Source organism: Ambystoma mexicanum, chromosome 12 (genome assembly GCF_040938575.1).
Source record: "Ambystoma mexicanum isolate Mex_15411 chromosome 12, UKY_AmexF1_1, whole genome shotgun sequence".
NCBI lineage: Eukaryota > Metazoa > Chordata > Amphibia > Caudata > Ambystomatidae > Ambystoma > Ambystoma mexicanum.
In genome coordinates, this window is record NC_090936.1 from 1172628164 (window position 1) to 1172652739 (window position 24576).

At 50.6% G+C, this 24576-nt stretch overlaps 1 protein-coding gene across 2 annotated transcripts in view; it reads right to left on the minus strand.

Annotated features, from left to right (window-relative positions):
• NR2C1 (nuclear receptor subfamily 2 group C member 1) overlaps positions 1-24576 on the minus strand; it is a 614538-nt gene that overhangs the window by 413681 nt on the left and 176281 nt on the right. Inside the window, exon 4 of one of the 2 annotated variants that reach the window (XM_069629809.1) lies at positions 4367-4597. In XM_069629809.1, the coding sequence (XP_069485910.1) occupies positions 4367-4597 (231 nt within the window). The remainder of the gene's footprint in view (positions 1-4366; positions 4598-24576) is intronic. The other variant, XM_069629810.1, reaches the window with a different exon arrangement.

Sequence of the window (24576 nt, forward strand, 5' to 3'; positions counted from 1 at the left end):
TCCCTGGTAGTCGCACTTTGATTTGCGTCTTTGCAACCATTTCTCTGTATTTCTTTTGCATTTTACACATTTTTCCTGTCTAGGTGATTGTTTTGGCCTCCAACATTGTTACTCTGCATTCCCCTGCTATTCTGCATTTGTTTTCCTTCCTAGGTGAATGTATAGGTCACCATCATTATTCCTTGCATTTCTCCTGCATTCTCTGCATCTCCCCTCTAGGCGAATGTTCCGGGCTGTGCTTGCACAGGGCTTGCTGTGTCCACTAGGCCTTCTCTTCTTCTCTAGGTTCCCTCTTATGTTGTGATTACTACTGTAGCCTTCCAGGCCTTTTTCACTCTCTAGGTTGAGCAGAGCCTGGTCGGCTCCCACCGCTTTCTCCACTCACTGCCTGTTGCTGCCCTTGCTTACTCATCTATCTGCGTGCTGCTGTTGTCCGTTGCTCCCCCGTTTACCCGCCCGCCATTCTTCCCCAAATCCCCTCCGTGGGTCGCAGCTCTGTGCAGCGTTTCCTTCTCTTCTCACCTGCCCTTTCATATCAAACCCACTATGGTGCTCTGAATTTCCCCCGATCTTCTCTAACTGCTTTTCTATCACCAATCCCACTCTTCTCGCTAAGACTGGAAGGAATAAGCTCAAGAAGGACACCCTGGTCTCCAATCCAGGCCTTTCCATCACCGACACCCATGTCAGTGCTTCCTCCAGACAGACTCTCACATTCCTTTGCCTGACCTATGGACCCCTCATACGGTTGCACTTCTCTCTCCTTCCTCCTCTTCTCCCATTAATGGTGGAAGATACTCTTGGCCCCCTTCTAGTCTTCCAGAGTCTTCATTAATGTCTGTCTATCTAAACGGCACCATCATGGTCCAGCGCCCTCAGCCCAATCTACTATTTGATAGGCGCCTCATCAACTTCCTTCTCCTGCTATTCCTTCTACCACTTCGCTGGCTCCTCTGCCACATTCTACTGCTCGTGCTCCTATGCCATCTACTACCGCTCTGGCTCTTCAGTCACCTTCGTCCTCCACCTCTCTGGCTCCCTTGCCATCTTCTACTTCTCTGGCTACTCTGCCACTGCCTCATTCCACCTCTCTGGCTCCTCTGTCACTTCCGATGGGTTCTCCTCTCCCCTGTACACTGCCCTCCGACGTCTTTCAAAAGTAGAAACCTGCTCCACATGGCTACTCTCAACTCTCGCTCTCCTGTCAAACACTCCTCTGACATCTGCCACCTCCTTGAACACCTGGACCTCAATGTTCTCGCTCTTACCGAGACATGGTTGAAGGTCCGCTCTGTCACGAGTTTTGACACTCCTCCCCGAGGGCTACAAGATCCTCTCAGCGCAAAGGCCCAATAGGCCCAGAGGCAGAGTTGGCCGTGATCTTTCCATAGTGGATCCCTGCTTCCATCATCCCCACTCAGACCTATTACTCCTTCGAATGCCTGGTCTGCAGGCTCTCCATTTCTCCTGGCCTGTCTCTGACCTTGGCCACCATCTACAGCCCACCCGGCCAGGTCACCCTCTTCCTCCCTGAATGGGCTGACCTCACTTCCTCTCTTTCCTCTACACCCCAGCTTATCCTCCTTGGGGATTTCAACATTTACCTGGACTCCACAGACTCCTATGGGTTTTTTCGCAACCTATGCATTCAACCCTCCGGTCCGACCCACTATGCCGGCCACACCTTGGATGTTCTCATCTCTTCAGACATCCCCCTCTCTAACCCTCTCACTACTCCTCTCTCCTGGACGGACCACTTTCTTCTCACTTGAAGCTTCCTGTTCCCTTGACAAAGGCCAAACCAGCACTGCCACCTTCCTTCGCAGTCATTCGACCTATGAAGCTAGTGTCAGGGGCGGCCTTTGCCGCCACTTTCTCTCCCCCACCTATTCCTGCGGCTGACTTCTATCCTGAGACTGCCCTTTCCAACCTTCACTTTTCCATCTCCAACACTCTGGAAATCCTTACCCGTTAGGAGGATCCGACTGGAGGCTGTGACTAAGTGCAATTCTTGGTAGGACTCCCTCTCCATATGTGGTGCTCCCCATGTCTCTATCCTCTCCCACTGGCTCTTCAATGTCCATCTGGCACCTTTGGCCCTCCTGTTCTCTAACTTTCAGTGTTATGCGGATGACAATGCTCTCTTTCAGCCTCCCCTCTGCGGCCTCCTCCTCACTCATCCGTGACTGCCTATTCGCTATTAAGGCATGGTGCGCCTCTAAATATCTCTGCTTTAACGCCAGTAAGACCGAGATCGTTCTCAATGGGACCCCTGATCCCGCTTTTCCTCGCACTCTGGCTGCCCTCCTTGGCCGTTCCGCCCTCACCCCGAGGGAAAAACCTTGGGGTCACCTTTGACTCCATTCTCTCCATACATCGCGGACCTTGCAAAGAAGACCCACTTCCAGATGTATCTCCTCAAGTGTTCTCCGTTTTTTCACCTTCCCCCAGAAGCTCACTGTCTTCAGAGCCCTGGTTCTCTCTAGGCTGAACTACTGCAACAGCCTCTTTCTCAATCTGCCTATCTCTACTCATCGCCCTTTTAAACTCCCCCTGAAATCCCTCCACTTGCTCCAAGTTTACGACCCTCTGCAGCCTCCGCAAAGCTTTCTCAGGCTGTGGCCCTCACTACTTTCAACTCTCTCTTTCTATGTACCGTTCTCCTAGAGCACTTTGCTCATCTACTTCCAACTCTCTGTGGGTGAGTCACGTCTCCAAGCAAAGAACGGGGGTAGATCTCTCTACTCTGCAGGTGCCTCCTTCTGGAATGGCCATTCTGCCTCTCTTAGCCTTGAGCTGGAAATTCCGGAAGCTCCTCAAGACCACCCTTTTCTCCTTGACTTTCACGCTCCCTCTCCCCTGCTAACCTTCACTTGCTCCATCTGCTGACTCGCTGCTCTGTGTCTTCAGAGTCTTCAGGACACCTGCCGCAACCCCTGCACTTGCCGCCTGGCTAACTTCGCACAACGGGACTGTGACGGCCCCAGGTAGTCCCAGCCTTCTTTGCATATAACTCTGTGCCCTGCTTCTCTTGAATGCACTTCACCCTCTGCACTCTATTGCACACCTGCACAATCTCAATGACACAAGGCCTAGTAAGATCATTGTCTTGTCCTCCCTTTGATTCCCCCCCCCCTTGCCTTGTTCCACCTTAAACACCTGTGCATAGGCACATAAATAACAAAATGAATCTTGTGTGTTTTACAGTGAAAGGTGTGGGTACAGGCCACAAAATGTGCACTAGCCATTGGTGCACGATTCACTCTTGGCAAGTGGGAAAGGATTTCCTTTGTGCATGAAGTGAAATGGCACTCATGCCAGGGGGTGAGTGAAATATTCCTGGACTGTTAATTGCAAAGTAAATATTTTGCCACTGGATGGGTATATACTTTGTATCAATGTGATGTTGAACCAAACACCAGATGTGTTAGTAGAGCTGTTGCAAAACATTTGCTCAGGGTACAACAACGACCAATCAAATGAGGTTGCTAAATCAGTGTCAAAGTCTCAGTTGTGCACCTGGGATTGCAGGGTTCCTCACTCCCAATTAGTTCATCTTCAATAATCCCCACTTCATGTACACAAGATATGCAAATGGTATAAAACGTCATTATTGAGACATACAGACCTAAATGTGCAAAAAGTTGGTATTAGAACATTTGTATTTGACAAGAATGCACAACTGAAATATACGACTAACATGTCCTTGTAATTCACAAGTCAAATCTTTAATACTGCAATAAAGCCATCGGTACATCTTGACTTTGGTACTAAAGTAATAAAGAAAGATATTCCTTTAAAGATTCTACAAGAAGCAGCCACACTTTGTAGAAAATAAACCTCTTAATTCAAATCTATGTATAAAGTAAAAGACAGTTTATTTTAGCTGGCCGCTTCCATTTCCTCCCTGGTGCGCTCTTCTTTACCCAATTCCCAGGAGGGAACACACATCTCTAAAACCTACCATCAAAGACCTGGGAACCTCCATGGCTCTGCAACCAGTATGTTCTGGTCTGAAGCCAGACTTCGGGGAGCTGCAAGTGCAGTTTTAGAAGAGAAAGCCAATCATTGCCAGCAAAAATAATGTCATGTCAGTGTTTTTTTTTCTTCAAATGTTAATCAGACACATGCCATGCTTGTCAGTCTCAAACCCGACTGTGTCATGGCAAGGGTGGCCCCAAATCCATGAAGGAATTTAATAAAATTATCAAAACAGCCCACACTGGATAGCGTGCATCAACTTATCAGAAATAAAAGGAAAAGCAGTGGGGAGTTTGAAATGCTAAGATTCCCCCAGTGCACATTTCTTAGTAACAGAGGGGGAAAAAAATGTTAACCACTTGGAAGGTACTTTCTCATGACTTACCTGAAAGTGTTGTGCGTTACCGTCAGGGCCGGCAAAAAACAGCTGGTTGATACCTGCGGCATCTTGGGATGATAAATAAACCTTGCCTTGGTTGGTTTCTTGTCTGGCGATGATCACTTTACTAGGAGAAGAGCCATCAGAGTTGGTCAGGATATACTGCTTGCCTCCTGCACCCTGATCAAGTGATGTTACAATCTGAATCTTCTGGCCAGTCTGTTGATCTGTAACAATCTGACGATATATTTAAATTCCCTCAAATTTTCATCATGGTACAGTTGCTAAGGTTTTAAAAACAAAATGGATACGATTTTGCATAACAAGCAACATTCAACAGATTTTCACGAATGTTGGCAACAAACACAGAAAAAGAAAAAAACACTTACCCACCCACGAATACCAGAACCTGTACCTTAGAAGTTGATATGGGTGTGATCCACATCTGTGTACACAAAGGGATTGTTTGCCAGGCCCCTGCATTTACTCTTCACCCTCACCCCACCACTATACTACTCCCATCTTTTATTTGCTACTTTCTGAAATTAGAAAGTCAAACACAGTATGAGAGATGTATAAACTTACATTTGCATCCAACGCTCTTTCATTCCAAAGTCTTGCGAAGAGATGGTGAATTGCTGCATTCTGGGAAGATGGTCAGAACTCAGGAAATCTGAGTTATTACAGCAGGTTTGACTTTCCCCAAGTGAGCACCAGTTCAAGCTTGAACCCAGTGTCATGTTTACAAAATGCTAATGGTTGACAATCTGACTGCCCAGTGCTTCCCGATAACAGGGATGTATTGCTCAGAAAACAGAAATGCCTTCACTGTGGTGATGGGGGCATACACACATGCAAAGATTCAAACCTGTGACACGTCATAAGGATGCCTTAAAACCTTTACTGCCAAGTGCATTTTCAGTACAGCATACAAAAGCAGGTAACAGATTCTGTACAATCATTAAAAGAAAATACATCTTGGGCTAAATTATGAAACACACGCTGCTTAAGCCAGCCTCTCATGGAAGTATTCAGACTGGGAGAGATGATGATATATTTTATTTCTATCGCGCTCATACACAAGTGTTTTAGAGCGCGACAAGGCAAGGGAAGGGAAGGGTAACAGGGGAGAACAAAACAACGATCTTAATAGGCCCAGTGACATTGAGACAGCGCAAGTGCATGGGGGAGGGGGAAAAGTTCATGGAAGGGGGAGAAATAATAAGTTACTCACTGTAGTGACTAACGTACTCTTAGTTCATAGTCCCCTTTCCTCCATACTGTATGGGCGTCCCTTCCAAGGGATGGGAGACAGAACCTTTTTCACCATAAAAAACCTTCTTCCCCTTTAAATTTAGAGGTGCGCGGCCCAGGGAGCATGCGCTGCCCTGACTCCGCCCTCCGGCGCCACGCCGCAGTCCCCATTGATGCATAGACAATAGATTTAACATTGCCTAATGACACCAGTATTATTAGGAAGGGGGGGGGGTTGGTGGGACATATGGAGGACAGGGGACTATGGACTAAGAGTACTTTAGTCACTAAAGTGAGTAACTTATAATTACTCTTACATCCCGTCCCCTTTCCTCCATACTGTATGGGCGATTACAGCCGATTGTAGCCTCGGGGTGGAGAGGAGAACCTCCTTAAGCTGCCCTCTCCCACCTCCTCTCCCATCTCTGATTGCCTAACTGCCCTTCAAGATTGGTGTGCCGGCAATGATCTTTGTCTGAATGCCAGCAAGAAGGAGATCCTCATCGGCACACCTTCACCATCCTTCCCCCTCACTCTCTGGCCGGCCTCCCTTGGCCCTCCTCCTACCCCCACTAGCGAGGTTAAGAACCTCAAGGTCATCTTTGACTCCCTTTCCTTCTCCGCCCTCATCTCTGAGGTCTCTAAAAAGTCAAGTTTCCGACTGCACCTCCTCAGCGGTACTCTGCCTTTCCTCTCCTTCCCCCAGAAGCTCATGGTATCCCAAGCTCTGGTTCTCGCTAGCTTGGACTATTGTAACAGCCTCTTTCTAAACCTACCTGCCTCTACTCTCCGCCCTCTGCAACTAATCCAGAACAGGACTGCAAGACTTGTCCTTGGCCTCAAGCCCTGGGATCGTATCTCTCCAGCTCTGAAATCACTCCACTGGCTCCCAGTGGATGCAAGGATTAAATTCAAAACCCTCTGCATTGTCCACAAGGCGTTCTGGGCCTGAGTCCAAAATACCTTCAGCTATCCCTCCGCAAATACCTCCCCTCTCGAGCTCTTCGTTCCTCTACCTCCAACTCCCACAGGGTCAGTCGTTCTAAGAAACGAGCTGGGGGTAGATCTCGGTCTTCGGCTGGGGCCTCCCTCTGGAATAGCCTCCCTGCCACTCTAGAACTTGAGGAGAACCATCTCCGGTTCCAGAAACACCTCTAGACCTTCCTCTTTTCTTCTGCCTTTGCTCCCCATCTCCCCTGCTGATCTGTTCTCTCTTGGCACTGTGCACCTGGCCACCCTCTGTCCTTCGGGCCCAGGTACCTGCTCATCCTGCCACCCTCCCGCACTGCCTCCGGGCCACCCCTTGCACTGGGGTCTGTATCTGTACCCATACAGCCCCCCCTTTTTCTTCCTGCACTTATCAGACCTACCCTGTCTGCTGCCTTAAACCTAGCACTTGCAAATTGCTGGCTGCATTACCACTGTTTGTTGCCTTTATTATTTATTGTTATTCATCTGTTTCTCCTCTGCTTCGCACTTTCCACTTCTCCCCCCTCCCATGCACTTTTCCCCTCCCCCTCCCATGCACTTGCGCGTTCTCAATGTCACTGGGTTTAGTAAGATCGCTGTTTTGTTCTCCCCTGTTCCCCTCCCTTGCTTTGTTGCGCTCTGAAACACTCGTGTACGAGCACGATAGAAATAAAATATCAAATAGGTGCCTGATAACCGCCTGTCCGAAAGCAACATCAGATCTAGAGCCGGCATCCAAACAGTAATGCTTGCAGAAAGCCAAGAGGGGAGGCCCAAGGGGCCGCCCTGCTTATGACTTGCCAAGGGACAGGACGTTGGAATGCAAAGGCCGTTGCCTTGGCCCCGACTGCGTGGGCATGCATGTTGGCCAGGAGTGGCCTGTACTGACCCTCGTACGCTTCCTTGATGGCAGAGACCATCCAGCAGGATATGGAATCCTTGGAGGCCTGGTAGCCTGGCCTCGAGCCGCCGAACGTGATGAACAGGGCGTCTGACTTGCGGAAGCCCTTGGTCCTGTCCAAGTAGAATTTTAGGGCACGCCCGACATCCAGGCAGTGCAGCACTCTCTGTGCATCATCCTTTCCCAATCACAAGAACATAGGGAGGACTATTTCCTCGTTCAGGTGAAATGCAGATGGAACCTTGGGCATAAATGCCGGGTGCGTCTGCATGACCACTTTGTCCCTGTGAAAGGTAGCATATGGTTCAGAGGCGACCAGTGCCTGAATCTCGCCGACTCTGCGAGTCGAGGTAAGAGACTAGTAAGGCCGTCTTGATGGTGACCAGCCTAATTTCCACAGACGCCATTGCCTCGAATGGTTTGTGCACCAGGGCGCCCAAGACTACATTAAGGTCCCACACAGGGTGCGGTCTCTTGACAGGCGGGTAAAGCCTAGCGAGACCAGTCAGATGTTTGACGATAGGGTTGGAGGAGGAAAAAATGCCTTCCTCCGAGTTCCTGTACGCCACAATGGCTGTAAGGTATGTACGGCAGGTGTCGACCTGTACTCGCGAATGAGCGAGGTGCACTGAAAAGGAGAACACGTCATCCAAATTGCAGGCCAAGGAGTCAATTCCCTTGGAGTCTGCCCAGCGGAAGATCCTAGTCCATTTGCTCTTGTACTGGGCCCTGGTGGCTTTGCTCCTAGCGCCCTGTATGATCTCCAGATTGGCCTTGAGAGGCTAAGGTGCCGAAGAGTTACCTGCTCAGGTACCACGTTGTGAGGGCTAGTTTCCCTGGCACAGGGTGGATGAGTCTGCCCCCCTGCTGTGCCAGATGTCGTCCTGGGCCTGTTGGAAGGTGTATAGGTGGCACCTCCGAGAGGCTGAGGAGCTCTGAAAACCCTGGCCTGGCCGGCCACCATGGAGCTATCAGAATGATGCAGAGTCGGTGAGACTCCTTGATCTTGCAAATTACTCTGTGTACCAGAGGAGTGGGCCGAAAGGCGTAGGCTTCCATGCCGGTCCACTGTAGGTGAAATGCGTCGGCCAGCGAGCCGGGGCCATGCCCTTGCCAGGATGCGAACTGGGGGCACTTCTCGTTGAGCCAGGTGGCAAAGAGATCCACGTGCAGATGACCCCACCTGTTGAAGATCTCCCGAGTAACAAGGTAGTTTATCTGCCTCTCTTAATTGCCGGCTCCCAACCTGCTGATACTGTCGCCTCCAGGTTGAATTCCCCCAGGAGGTGGACTGCCGAGAGGTACATTTCGTTTTCCAAGGCCCAATCCCACATGCTGATCGCCAGTCTGCACAGAGGAGGGGATCTGGTGCCTCCCTGCTTGTTGAAATAGTAAATGCTTGTCGAGTTGTCTGTCTGGATGAGGACAACCTTGCCCTTGAGGAGTGAGAGGAATCCTCTGAGCACTAGTCAGATGGCGTTCAGCTCCAACCAATGGACGTGGTATTCCTGCTCCTGTCGAGTCCAGGTGCCGTGGACCGAGAGATCGTCCATGGTGGCTCCCCAGCCCTCGAGCGATGAATCTGTGGTGATGGTGGCCCGCGGAGGGGGCGGCCGAAAGGGCTTGCCCGTCCAAAGGTTACAGTTCATGGACCACCAAGTTAGGTCCGGGTGGAGAGATGGAGGAATGTTAATCATCTCCGACTGTGAGCCCTGCTCCTTATTCCATGATGCTGCGAAGTGCAGCTGAATCCTTCTCATCCTGAGTCTTGTGTGCAGCACGGCTAACAGAACCGCCGCTAGTAGACCCAGGAGATGTTGGTACCATCCTGTTGAGGTCACTGCTCTGCTGAGGAAGTGGACGGTGGCCCTCTTGACGAAGCACGTGTCCCAAATGAGTACCAGGAATTTCAGAGTCTGCGTAGGGAGCAGCTGTGACTTCTTGAGGTTGAGCGACAAGCCCAGGTCGTGTAGTGGGTTGATCAGGGCTTGGGACGTGTGGTGAACCGCCTCCGGAGACGTAGCCCTGACGAGCCAGTCGTCGAGGTATGGGTAGATGTGGAGGCCTTGCGCTCCGAGGAGGGCCGCTACAGCTTTCATGAGCCTGGTAAAGACCCTGGGGGTTGAGTTGAGGCCAAACAGAAGGACTTTGTATTGGACATGGCAGCCCATGATTCTGAACTGTAGGCAAGAACGATGGGGCTGCCAAATTGGGACGTGCAAGTACACGTCCTTCAGGTCCATGGAGCACATCCAGTCTCCCTTGTCCAATGTCTCAGCTATAAAAGCTGGCGTAACCATCTTGAATTTTTGCAGGGGTAAGGAGAGGTTGAGGGTGGAAAGGTCCAGCACAACTCTCAGGCCTGCCTGGTTCTTCTGAATGGCGAAAATCCTGGAGTAGAAGCCAAAGCCTCGCTGGGAGGCTGGAACTTCCTCCACTGCCTGGCTCTCTACGAGCGACTGGATCTCCGCCAAAAGAGTTGCTGTGCCAACCTGTGGGAGTGGAGGAGAGGAGGGAAGAGAGGCTGGGATGGGTAGGCTGTACCCCGTGGATACTACAGAGGATCCAGGGGTCTGCAAAATTCTGGCGCCAGAAATGTGCGTGGTGAGCAAGCCTGCCTGACACCGGAAACACGTGGACCTGAAGGGGCGTGTCATGCCTTCTTTCCCTCAGAGGCTGAGGAAGGGGGACTGGAAAAAGCCCTTACTCTCCCCCAACCCCCTTTTTGTTGTTTACGCCGGCTCTGGGATGGCGAGTGGTCCGGCTGCCTGGATCTGTGTTCCTGGAAGCCGCAGAACCCTCCATATGTACGACCCTTCTCCGAGCGCTGCTGAGATTGGGTGTAAGATTTGGGCGTGGTCGTTGTGAGAATGGACAAGGACTTTGCCGTTTGTGAGCGGTTCTTGACCAGCTGTTTGTCCGTAGAGGAGTGGAAGAGGTCCCCCTCCCCTCCGAACGGCATATCTAGGATGCGCTCCTGGACGTCCGGGTCGAATTTCGTCGCCCGGAGCCAGGCCGTGCGCCTCATGTCCGTGGCAATGCAGATGGCACGGCCCAAGGTATCGATATGCACTACTCTTGATTCCATGAGGTTGTGCGCCATGAGCTTGGCCTCCGCTAGCCCTGCCTTAAAGGGAGATTGGCATTGGGAAGGGAGATCCAGGAGGAAGTCTGCAATTTCATGTCATAACCGTTGGTTGGAGCCAGCATGACATCTGCGTTGGCCTGCCGCAGGTGCAAGGAGGCGTTGGAGTACATCTTCTTCCGGAAGCCTCCAAGATATTCTCCTCCTTGCCTAGCAGCGCCGCAGAGGAGGAGGTGGTGGAGGACGACTGATGCTTGGAGTACAGTGATACCGCAGCGATCACCGAGGAGTGTGGCTGAGGATGTGTCGAGAGCAAGAGTGTATCCCCCTCCATCTGCCTGTACTTGGCGTCCAGGCGTCAGTTGACCGGCTGGACTGAGTGGGGCTTGAGCCAACCCTTCTTGGCCAGGGAGACTACATCGGTAAGCAGTGGAATCCCCGTGTTGGCAGAGGAGCGTCTTGTGAGGACTTCAGCCAGAACCCTTTCTGCCGGTTGTTCGAACTCGGGCTGAGGGAGGCCCAGGTACTCCACCAGGCCAGTAAGACATTCATGGAAGGCTCTAGCTGAGGATGGCGTGTCCGGATCCTCCTCCTCGTCCGTGTCCTGCGGATCGGGAGGATCTCGCGGGAGGAAGAGGGGTAGACTGAGCCGGAGGCTGGGGTACAGAGACCGCAGCCGGAGGCTGAGGCGGCAGAGGTTGTGGAATTGGCTGTGGAGCCGTGGGAGGCGGATGCACCGGGGTATAGGGGTCTGATGAAGGCATCTGTGGTGCCTCTAGCATGGCAGGAAGGACTTCCTGGACAGCGTCCTTGATAGCCCCCCATCTGCGGAGACCACACGAGGCCGAGGAATTTGTAGAAGAGCACCTCCTCACTGGTCGAAGAGGTGGTAGGGCATACCGACGGGTAGCGAGGGACTGCTGGAGCCGCTGCATACCCAGTCCATATGGACACATGAGAAAGCTGCCCTGCGCATATGAAGTGTAGACTGTAGGCCACGTACCTGGTTGCAACCAGTCCCACCTTGACACCCGTTCTTCACCAAATTCGTGGAATGGCATCGGACGGGTGTTCCCGATTGGCGCGGTGGCTATTTTGTCAAGCTACCTGCCACGTGCAGGTGCCACCCTCAGACATATTGCCGGTAAAAGGGCATATCCCCTCGGACATATTGCCGGTTTTAGGGCGTAGCCCCTCTGCCATCATGCCGGTAAAAGGGCGGTGCCTCGACACTACATCCGGGAGGACCCGAGGGCCGGTAGCTGTAGCAGTCTCGGTGCACGTGCCGCTAAAAGGACCTGGCCGGTCCCTCCCACGCGGGAGACTCCCTGGGAAGGAGTCTCCCTTGCGGGGTACGCTGGAAAATATCAGCCCTACGACGAAGCTTCACGAAGTTCTTGAGATCCTCTGGAAGAGCTCCTCCACCTGGCTAGTCTATTCTTCAGAGCCTTCGAGGACAGCGAGCCACACGCCGAACATGATTGCCAACCGTGGTCTGGGCCAAGGCAACGTAGGCAGAGGGCGTGGGGGTCTGAAGTTGGGAAGAGCCCATTGCAGGATGGACACCTGCTGAACCCTGTAGAAGTCTACATGCACCGGGGAGGATCTTGACACCCGAGGACAGAGTACCTGAATGATAGATAAGACAAAAAAGACAAAGAGAAGAAGTATCTGCGTGTGGAATTAAATGGCAGAAGCCAAACCCAGGAGCGCTGGTGAATTCGGCCTGCTCCCCCGTCAACGTGGAAAAGGGGACTGAGGTGTGGCACCGGAGGGCGAAGTCAGGGCAGCGCATACTCCCTGGGTCGCGCCCCTGCGTGCCTCTAAATTTAAAGGGGAAGATGGATTTTTCTGTTGAAAAAGGTTCCGTCTCCCGTCCCTTGGAAGGGACGCCCATACAGTATGGAGGAAAGGGACTGGAACGTAAGAGTAAAGGGGAGCAAGGAGAAACAGATAATACATTCCTCCCCCTTCTCATCCTCTTCCTCCTGTACTCTCTAGAAGTCCCTGCCAACTCACAAAAGACAGACTCCTTCCATTCGTCCAGGGACCTACCTTTAGACCACCCTTCTCCAATGACCCAGAAGTCCTCGCCCAAGCGTATGACAGCGCACAGCAATCAACTCCATCACCCCACTCAAACATCGAAAAACCAAACCCAATAGCCATACCAATGCATGGTTCACCCCAGACCTCATCAAACTCTGTTCTGACAAACGTGCCGCCCTAACCCTCTGGCAAGCCACTCACACCGACAGACAAACAAAATTTTAAAGCACGGTCAAAGGAGTACAAGAAAGCCATCATTCACGCCAAAGCGAAATCCTTTGAAACTAGAATCTCTGACGCCAAGTCTAACACAAATGAAATGTTCTCCATACTCAGACAACTAGAGACCCCTACACCCACCCCCCCAAAACTTCACCAAAGACACAACATTCAAACAGCCATGCGTAACAAGCTGAACTCACTAAAAACTAAAATCCTGAACACCAAACACTCACTCATCAGCCCTCACACCTCTGCCCCCCCCCTCTCCACCCGACCCCTCTCCCCTCTTCTCATTTAAGCCTATTCAGGAGCAGGACAAACTCATGAAAACTATAAAGCCTTCCAACTGCAATGGTGACTCCTGCTCAGCCGCAATTATTAAGGACTATGCTGACACTCTTGCCCCATTCTTAACAGCTTTTGTCAACGCCTCTTTTGCCACAGGGAAAGTCCCCTCTTGCCTCAAGGAAGCCTGGGTCCTAACACTCCTAAAAAAAAAAAAAAAAAAAAAAAAAAACACTTGACCCCACTTGACCCAATAACTACAGGCCTGTCACCAATGTCCCCTTCTTACTTAAGATACTGCTCAAAGAAGCGTACTTGCAAGTGCAACACTTCATAGGAGAGAACAAACTCCTAGGGCTACGACAATCCGGCTTTCGCCCCAGGCACGGGACAGAGACTGCATTACTTGACCTCAAAAACCAGATGACCGATGATAGAGACCAAGGTAAACCGTTCTTATGCCTACTTCTGGACCTCTCAGCATTTGACCTCGTAGACCATGTCCTATGCCACCACCTCACCTCCACAGCCAAATTCTTCCCCGACGCCAATTCATGGATTACCTCCTTCTTACCAGGTAGGACCATGCAAGTTCTCTGTTCTAGCCTCGGCCTCACCCACCATCATCCTCTGTGGAGTGCCCCAAGGCTCCTGCCTCTCCCCTACTCTCTACAACATCTTTACACAGCCCCTCTTTCTCATCCTTGACGCCATGGGTAGCTTCTACACCAACTACGCGGACGATACTCCGATCCTCCTCACACTCACAGGCAACGACACAGACTCCACGACTCTTAACATCAACACCACCATCCAAACGTGTATGGCTGTCAACGGACTCTGCTTCAACTCTGACAAGACAGGGTGTCTAGTCAAAGGATCGAATCTAAAGGGTCGACAGGTCAAAGGATCGAATCTAAAGGGTCGACAGGTCAAAGGATCGACACCAAAGGGTCGACAGGTCAAAGGATCGATTTTTATTTTAATTATATATTTTTTTTAGGTTTTCGTTTAGGGAAAAAAAAAAGGTTTTTAGCAAAATAAAAGGGGCTTTGGCGTCGATCCTTTGACCTGTCGACCCTTTAGATTTGATCCTTTGACTGGCAACCACAAGACAGAACTCCTGTTGGTAGGATCCACCGACACGCTCAAAAATCTTGACACCCAGTTCAGCCACTTCACCATAGACTCCATCAAAATCCCAGTATCTGGCACAGTGAAAACCCATGGAGTCTATCTGGATTCCAATCTAGCCATGATGAGACAAGTCAATGCAATTGCCTCCTCTGCAGCCTACCATGCAAAATTCATTAACGCTGCCAGGCGCTTTCTCTCTGAAGAGAGCTGCACCAACATAGCCAGAGCTATCACTGGTTCTAGGTTGGATTACTGTAACGTGCTCTTCCTAGGGACCTCCACTAAAAATCTAGAAAAACTGCAAGTAATCCAAAACAATGCTCTGCGTGCAGCCCAAGGGATCTCTAAAAGAGAACACATCTTGGCCGCCAGAAAATCAGCCCAATGGCTCCCTATAAAGGAGAGGGTTATATTCAAAGCCCTGACTCTCACCCATAAATGCATCCACCTCTCTGCACCAGCTTACCTATCACAAAGAATCCACCCCGCCACATCTGCAAGACCAACCAGAACACCCTACACAAACATGCTCGCTGTGCCCAGGGTAAAAAGAGCCAGGGCAGGAGGCGCTAGCTTCCCCTACCTTGCCTCCCTACACTGGAACGCCCTTCCTATGACGCTTCGTGCCAGAGCCTCACTCCTTGCCTTCCGCAAAGCCATGAAAACCACTCTGTTCGCCTGATCTACACCACAGTCCCTATAGGCACTCGCGCCCACTCTCCCTATAAACCTGCAAATGTATCTGCAACTAAATTATGTAAAATAGGTTATGTAAATTATGTAAAATAGGTTATCTCCCTGTACCTAAGCTTCCTGCAAGTAACAGCGCTGCGATGCCCATGGGCTGTTTTGTGCGCTATACAAATGTAAAAATAAATAAAAACAAACATTAATAAAGGCAACAAACAATGGTAGTGCAGCCAGCAAGTGCTGGGTTTAAGGCAGCAGACTGGGTAGATCTGATAAATGTAGGAAGAAAAAGGGGGGAGGGGAACTGTATGGGTACAGATACAGACCCCAGTGCAAGGGGTGGCCCGGAGGCAGTGCAGGAGGGTGGCAGGGTGCACAGTGCCAAGGGAGAACAGAATCAGCAGAGGAGGGGAGTGGGGGGGCAAAGGCAGAAGTAAAAAGGATGGTCTTGAGGTGCTTCCGGAAGCCAGAGATGGTTCTCCTCAAGTTTTAGAGTGGCAGGGAGGCTGTTCCAGAGGGAGGCCCCAGCCGAAGACAGATCTAACCCCAGCTCGTTTCTTTGAAAAACAACTGACCCTGAGGGACTTGGAGGTAGAGGAGGGGAGAGCTTGAGAGGGGAGGTATTTGCGGAGAGATAGCTGAAGGTATGTTGGACCCAGGCCCCAGAAAGCCTTGCGGACAATACAGAGCGTTTCAAATTTATTCATTGCATCCACTGGGAGCCAATGGAGGGATTTCAGAGCTGGAGCGATATTATCCCAGGGCTCGGATCCAAGGACAAGTCTTGAAGTCCTGTCCTGGATAAGTTGCAAAGGACGGAGGAGGCAGGTAGATTTAAACTGCTTTCATGTCTCCGCCTCTCAGACAGATGCAGGCTTCTCGGCTAGATCAGACATTAGCCTTACAGCATTCTGTTAGCATTAGGCTTGGTCGCCACATTACTGCCAGCTCCGCGGTCTAGCGTGATTCTGCCTCTCCAGAACGTCTCTTCCTCAGAGGTTCGCCTCTGCGTAGGATTCACTGTTCTCCTTCCGTAGGAGGTTCCACACCGATCACAGTTCATCCTGTACTTATGTAAGTTATCACAGTAAAAAGGGGCCTGTCCTTCTTGGACTGTGGCACTCAGACGAAAACCAGCATTACCTGGAGTCAACAGGGTGGAAGGAGGATTGCTTGGTGTTGTAGTTAAAACAGGATAAAAGTCAGTCTTTCCAAGTCCCATATAGGCGGACACTGTATTCTGTCGGTCCTTCTTGGACTGGGAGTCCTTGTCCCCGAGAGGGCAGTCACTCCCAGAGAGGTGCCACTTGACCAGACCCGTAGGGAGGGTCATGCAGAGTGGGCGCACCTTCCTAGTCTCACCGGGAGTGGCTCCCCTCTAGGGAAGAGGGACACATTGACCAAATTCGTCACAATACCCACTCAGGAATTTGTGCTCAGTTCTTCTCTGATCTTTATGGGACGGTGGCCCAGACAATGACTGCAGATTAACTGGTTGATGATCCAAGCAAAAAGCAGTCCCAATTCCCTTTAATAACTCTGAATAGCTATTTAGGGCTCTAACATGCAGCTCCAAGGAAGTCTTGGATTCGAGGTCATTCCAAAATATATTTTTATAGCAGAGTTATGGGCTCCAATTCTAACCGCCGATTTTAATGCCAAAGCTAGAATGCAGGGTTTGAAAAGCTGTGAGCTTCTAGCTGAGGAGAGCCTGGTTAACCTGATGCCAACAACTACCAGGAGCTACTTTTGATCCCCAGGCCCACACTAACACACATACGTAATATTAAGTGCGTTCAGTAAAATGAATAAAGTTGACTAAAGGACACATCTATGGGTCATTTAAAGCAGAATAGAACATAAATCAAGGACAGAAATGTAGTGTTTGCCTCTCATGTACAAGTTAGATGTGTGGCGCGCTGTGCACTTGCTCCTGCCTACCGGGTGATGCCCAACACACAGGCGCGGCTTTTAGAACCTGCTCATCAAATCTCAATTTTGACCCCTGAGGATGTGATGGATTCCGGTGAGCAGAAGACTGGAGGTCATATATCATTTAGAAGGCCGATAAAAGCACTTCAGGAAGAGGATTCGGACCAGATTACATGTTCTCAAAAGGGTTTTATTTAACTTAAAGAAAATGCCTTTCTAACCATATTGCTAAAAGGGGAGCTGCCTTTCTAACAAACTATACTAAAGGTGCTTGTCAATAGTCAAAATAACTATGGTCCTCCGTCCTAATCCTATTCTCTAAACTAGCCCTAGCACTTAGAAATAACATAAAAGAAAGTTGGGCAGTATGTTCTGACTTCAGGTTTTCAAACCCCCCACCCTCCCACCCCAACACCCCCTCTGAAAAACGGATCCCGGTTAGTCGGATGGATAATCTATGGAACACACTGGCTCGTTGACTGAAAAAAAAAAAGAGTTTTCCTATCAAAAATGTGAAAAACCACAGAAAAGCTCAAAAAGCAAAGCACAAGGACTCCCACCTCTTGAACGTGCAGTAAAAATCTGAAGATGGCTGCCTTGGGAGGTTCTTAGGTAGAGGGCAGTCATTGGCTGGGGGCAGCATGACCCAGAGCTCAATGATTGGTTTATATGAGAAAGACAGTTCAGAAACTAAACTAAATTGTTTTTTTTCTTTTACCGAGGACTCCCAGCCTGACGACAGGGAATATTCATGAGCATTTGAATCCATGCCAGACCCCATGCTGGAGAATATCAATGTACTAAATGTATGTACCCAGAAATACTCTTATCTATACTTGTGGCGAATGACTAGAAAAGTATTACTGGTTTCGTCTGCTTGCCAACCATCCCATGTGCTCTGCAAATGGTCTTGCCACAAACTGATATTTCAAGATTTTCGAAATCACATTTTTATACTGTTATTCCTTATGCGACTTGTCTTCAGGAGACTCTTATTAATTAAAAATGATAATCTTTGTGAAAACAGATAAATTATCACATTAAATGAGCCGACAATGGCCTTATGAACAACATTTGGGCGCATTAAACGAGGTTAGTTGACATTTCTCTTGATTATAAAAAGGTGTGGGGTAGAGCACTAGGAACTCTGGGGTGCTGCGCTGACCAAAGTAGTTTTAGAGTATTGGTCCCGCTACCGTTTTGTCGGTTCCCAGTGAATAGTGCTCATTTGTCCCAATAGTTATGAAGGAGAAAGAATGGTGGGACCCACAAAGACCTGGCCGCTAGCTGTTTGGATTTCAAGTTAGATCAGATTAGTTTACTATATGTAGCGAGAGAAATTATCACTCTTTCATCGAAAGATACCTGTGATCGCACATCCTGACTGCAGAGGCCATCCTGGCCCAGACGCTCACTACTCAGCAGAGTTAAATCTTGAATCATCCACATGGCACACCAGACATGAACTATTTAACAACCGCTGTGATAAAGACCCTTGTTGGGTCGAAACACGTGTCGGCACCACAGATGTTAACAAAACAAACACTGAAAAACATTCTGAAAACTGCCTTGGTTCCCAGTGGCTGCCAGGATTAAGCTCAAGCCCCTCTGCATTGTCCACAAGGCTTCTGGGGCCTAGGTCCTCATAATCTTAAGTCTCTCTTCATAAATACCTTCCTACTTGAGCTCTTCGCTCCTCCACCTCCAACTCCCTCAGGGTCAGTCGCTTCTACAAGCAACGAGTTGGTGGTAGATCTCTTTCTTCGGCTGGGGCCTCCCATCTGGAACAGCCTCCCTGCCTCTCTGAAAATTGAGGAGAACGAGCTCCAGTTCTGGAAGCATCTCAAGACCTTTCTCTTTGCTTCTGCCTTCTCTCTTCCTCTACCCTGCTGATTTCCTGTCTGATACTGCACTGGTCACCTGGAAACCCTCTGATTTCGGGCACAGATCCCTCCCTGCCCAGTTGCACACCCGCACTGCCTCCCGGCAACCCTTGCACTTGGGTCTGTATCTGTAACCCTACAGTTCCCCTACCTGCACTTTTGGACACCTGCTATCTGAACTTACCCTTGTACCTACCACATGCTGGCCGCACTTCTTGTTATTGTTTTGATCCCATGTACAGCACTGCCCCCTCCCCTTTCCCGTGGCACTTTTCCCCTCCCACGTCCCCTGAACTTACTCGATCTCAATGTCACTTGGCCTAGTAAGATTGTTGTCTCTATCCTCCCTCTGTCCCCCCTTCGTTGCCTCATCGCGCCTTTAAACACTTGACTATAGGCACGTTACAAATGCCATATCATATCCTATCATATCATTCTAGTCAACAAAGACTGATCATTTCTCTCGCTCCATATACTAAACCAATTTGGTCTAACTTGAAATACAAACACCCAATGCCCAGGTCTTTATGGTTGCACTACAGTCCCTGTACGCTTAGAATTGATAATTTAAGCGTCAATATTATTGATCTAGATATGAATTATCGCTGTGCTGACTATATTACTTTCCTATTGTATATACGATTTCTTTCGATTGCAATTTAAATTTGTGATTTCTTCGGATTAATGAAAGTCAATTGAATGAGAACCGAATAAAGATCACTCAGAAAGATTCTGGCCACTGGGTACCGTTAGGCCTGAATATTTATACTCTGTCCTGATGGACAGATGTATAGAAGGCCAACCTAGTTTAGTGACAGGGACAACTCCGGGAGCTGTAGCCAAACCAGTTCAAGGTAGCAAGACGAGTGGTCAAGGCTACGCATCAAGAGATGGTGAGCCTATAAGGGGTCCTCAATGAGTGCATACAGTGAAAAGTCAAGGCAAAGTGTCTCCTAGGTATTCCGCAGCGGGGGGAAATTATGCTGGTTCTTCAAAAACACTGTTGACTGCAAAGGGCTTTCAAGGAGAGTGTGCAAAGAGGTTTTTGAAGCAGAAAAGATATTGGGGATTGGTTTTCCGGCACCTGTGACCATGGCTGAACGCAAAATGTAGCTCACCTTCAGAAAACAGCAGAGATTGCAGTGAGCATGTATCTGGGGTCCTAAGCGAAGGCCAGATAAATGCTTTTGCAGATATTGATGCAGCCCTGGAATTTGACAAAACGGGTATTCTGGATCAGTAGGGGACTGCTGACGGTTTGGCCCAATTGCAGTTTCAGCAATGATTTTGGGTTGGGGTCAACACCAAATATGATCAAGTGGTTCTTTTTTTTCTTCACCTACCTTTTTGCTCACCTACCCCTCATACACTCTTTCCTCATGCTTCTACCCTTAAATTGCCGGTCTACCTAGACTGACTTGGCTGCCTCCATAGCAGAAGATAAGGAGGTGATCATTTTTGTCCTTCTCCACCTTTTTCTGAAATAAAGCACTTTGATCACTCTGGAGTTTAAATCCAAGTTACACTGAGAAGAACAAGTTACTTACCAATGGTAACGTTCTTTCAATTGGATGTTCCTACCACATATTCCTGATCTTTGATATTTCCTAATAACCAGCTTGCTGCTGCTTCTGAAAAATGTTTTCCCAGTAGAGGGCGCTACGCGTCGATGCCTGTCGAGTCGACGTCCCTCAGAGGTCTCCGTCTTGACATCAACGTCACCCCGGGTAGAAGTAGCGTGTGCAGCATCTGTTGCTCAGTTCCATTTTGAAGAGTGAAGTACTGTTCAGGATAAAACGGTGACTACCCTTGAGGGAGCGCACGCTGTAACTACAAGGGAAGTTTTACTGCAGGGAAGGATGGGAGGGGCGATGAGGAATACGTGGGAGGAACATCCAATCGAAAGAACGTTACCATTGGTAAGTAACTTGTTCTTCGAATGGATTGTGTCCTCCCACGTATTCCTTATCTTTGATAGCCTCCCAAAGCAGTAATATTTACAGGAGGAGGGAGTAAAATGTAACCTTAAGTATGCACAGAGTGTAGTACAGCCTTTCCAAATTTAGATTCTTGGACAGCGGAGGAATCCAAACTATAAAACCTTGTAAAGGTGTGTGCAGACTACCATGTAGCAGCTGCACAAATGTCCTTTATTGGAACTCCCCTTTGAAGAGCGGCGAAGCTGCAATACCCTTGGTTGAGTGAGCCCTTATATTCTCTGCAGGGTCCTTACCATCCAATCATCCAATTTGTAGCATTCAGCAATAGTTGGAATAATCCATCTAGAGATGGTTGGTTTGGTGATGGCTAGACCTAATTTATGACCTGTGTAACCCACAAACAATTGGTCAGTTTGTCTCAGTTTTGCCAGTCTGCTAATGTAGAAACTCAAGGCACGCCTTGGGTAGAGTCTGTGTAGTCTTTCTTCCTCTTTCCCTGGATGTGGAGGAGGGTAAAAAGGATGTCAAAGTTTTTTTCTCAGGGATATGAAATTCCGAAACAACCTTGGGGAGGAAGTTAGGTTTCACTAGTAATAGTACTTTGTCCTTGTGAAAGACAGTGTGAGGAGGTTTACAGCATAGAACCTGTAGCTCGCTCACCCTTCGGGGCAATGTTATGGCCACCAAAAAGACAGTTTTGAGAGTAAGAAGTCTTAATGGGCACGAATGAAGGGGTTCCAAAAAAGTACCCCTTAGATATGTTAAGACCAAATTTAGGTCCCACAGGGGAACTTGAAAGGGAGTTGGGGGATAAAGATTAGTTTATCCCTTAAAAAATTGAATTACCAAGGGTATTTTAAAGTATGAGACTTCCTCAGCAGTGCGCTTGAAAATGGACAGCGCTGCTAAATAGCCTGTCTTCAAAGCTGCCTGTCGCTTGTATCCAACGGGCGTCGAGGAACTCTTGCAGAGGACGCATCCGTAGGCTGCATAGGCGCACCAGGTAGATGCATGAGGACATAATTCCGAGCAGGGACTTGATGGATCTCACCCTGGCCAAGCCTGTGGTCAGCAGGCACTGTACCTGGCCCAATATGGCCTTCGTCCTTTCCTCTGACGGCGAGGCCAATCGCGCAATTGTATTGAGCTTGGCTCCCAGAAACAGTGCGACCTGCGACGGGACCAGGTGGGATTTCGAGTAGTTGGAGAATCCCAGGTCTGTGAGAAGTTGGACGGTATCCGCAGTGTGTTCGACGGCGAGTTCTCTTGTCCTTGCCCGGATGAGTCAATCGTCCAGGTAGGGGTAGACATGGATACCCCGGAGGCGCAGCCGCGCCGCCACTGGTGCGAGGCACTTGGTAAACACCCTGGGAGCTGACTTCAGCCCAAATGGCAGGGCCTTGAATTGGTAGTGCAGACCCTGGACTATGAATCTGAGAAACTTTCGGTGTCATTTTAGAATGGGGATGTGGAAGTAAGCATCCTCCAAGTCCAGCGACGATATGAAGTCGCCCCCCTCTAGCTGTCCCAGCACGAACTGGAGGGTGACCATACTGAACTTTTGCGCCTTGATGTACTTATTTAACCGCCGCAGGTCCAGGACCGCCTGTCTTCTTTCTGACGAGGAAGTACCCTTGAGTATACTGCAGACCCTCTTCGGGACGAGCTTGAGGGCACCTTTCTTGAGCATCGTCCTTACTTCTAACAGCAGTTGAGGGAATTTATTTTCCTTCCTGGCCACAAGAGGAATGCAAGGGCACTTCTTTAGAAATTCGAGTGTGTGACCGCGGGACAGGGCATCCAGCACCCAACGGTCAGTGGAGATGGACTCCCACACGCTGACTAACTTCACCTGCCGGCCTCCAACTGGGGTGTTCAGGTGGGGGCCCGACGCTACGGCCGGTTCAGTCCTGCTTGGAGGCGGCCTTGCCACCTTGGCCACGACGACGAGATCCTCCTGACTTGCTGCATCCTCTGTAGGCCTCCTGTGACGAGGAGCAGGCCGCCTGGTGGTACGTCGAGGAGCTGCCGCCGGATCCCTTGGAGGCACCCTGTCTGCCTCCGGCATTCCGAAAGGGCAGCTGTCGTTGCTGCAACACTCCCAAGGCCCGAGCCGTCTCCTTGATGGCCTGGAGTGACTCATCCACTGTTTTCCCCAAACAGGTTGTTCCCGTTGAAGGGCATGTTCCCGTTGAAGGGCAAACTCTGGTTTGCACGTCCTGGCGGAAATCGGTTGCCTTGAGCCATCCCTGCCGTCGAAGGGAAACACTGTTGCCCAACTGGCGGAATCCCGTGTCAGCGATATCCGTGGCCACCGGTATGGCGTGGTCCGACGCCACCTCACCTTCCTGTAGGATCTCCAGGGCCTCCGCCCTCTTGTCGTCCGGTAGGAAGTCCAGCAGGGGAGGGATCTTGGACCAGAGCTCCCTGTCGTAGCTGGCCACAATCGCTAGGGCGTTGGCTGCCTTAATTGTCGTCGCCGCAGACGAGATGACTAGTCGTCCCATGGCATCTAGCTTCTTTCCCTCGCTGTCAGATGTGGAGGTCGAAGTTGAGGATGACGCCCCAGTCGCCTTCTTCTTGGCCGCCGCTGAGACGACCGAATCCGGGGTCGGCTGCGCCCTAAGGCACAAAGGGGCGGAATCGGGGACCCGTTACTACTTCTTGTACCGGTCCCTCTTGGCAGGCGTCGTGGACGGGTTCTTCAGGAGGACAAGTCCCTCCTCCCAGATGTCAATCAACGGTACCGTAAGGACAGTCTTCCTCTTGGCATTGTGCTGCTGATCGAGGAAACCTTCCTTCTTCTGTTCCTTAGTGCAGAGCCGAAAGAGCTTGGATGCTCTGGCAATCATGGCGTGGAAGGAGCCAATTTCATCAGGCGGGGAGGCCCGAGGGAGTGGTGATGGAAGGCCCATCCCGTCGTCACCACCGTCGTCGTCATCCATCCCTGTCGTGGCCGTATCCGTTCCCGTGTCATCCCTAGGCTCAGGGGAAGGAGCTGAAGGCTGAGCAGGCCGCAAGTGCTGGAAAGGCGGGGGGGGGGGGGGGGGGGGGTGGAGGGTGAACTCTCCTCCGCTTTTTCGGATGGCTTCCCGACGGGCCCGGTTCTGTGTGGTCGTCCGTTGGGGTGAGAGGCAATCTCGTCCTTATCTCCGTGCATAAGGTTTGGATTGCCATCAAAATGGCCACTGAGTTGTCCTGAGGCTCGGCCACTGGCTGCGACGGGCGCAACGGGAGTCTCGTCGGCGCCACCGTCGCTCTCTTCATCCGCCTCCTCGGGGTTCCCCCCCGTGGGACCGGACCCTCCTCGAACCAGCTCCTCCTCAGAGGCTGTATCCGTGTCCGTGATGGCCACCGCCCCCCCTCTTTTTCCACTGGGGTCTTCACGGGGGTCTTATCGATGGGCTGAAAAGATGATTCCCTCCGTGGCGGCAGGGAAACTCTGGGCCCCGAGGTTGCCTCCACTGGGTTAGCCTCCACAGGCTTCGCCAGGACCGCCGCGACTCCCTCAATAGAGGCCTTCACCGGGTGAATCAAGGCCTTCACCACCTTGGGTGCGCTTGAGGCCTTCACCTTGGGTGAGAGTCACCGACTCGCTCCCCCTCGGCTGGTCCCTTTGAGATCGACCGGGGCCTCTCCAGAAGCTTAGCTGGGTTCTTGGATTTTCTCTTCCCCGAGCCAGAGGGTTGGCTCATGGTTGATGGCGTCGGTGAGAGTGTGCCCTGCCTGGCAGCCGAGAAGCCCGACCCTTCGGCACTCGCGGTGCCCGCGGACTTGCGGTGCTTTGCCTTCTGTTGGGCCCCCGTTGCCGTGGCGCCCTCACAGGACTTAGAAGACCGCTTGGACTTCTTCTCACCTGCTGGGCCTTT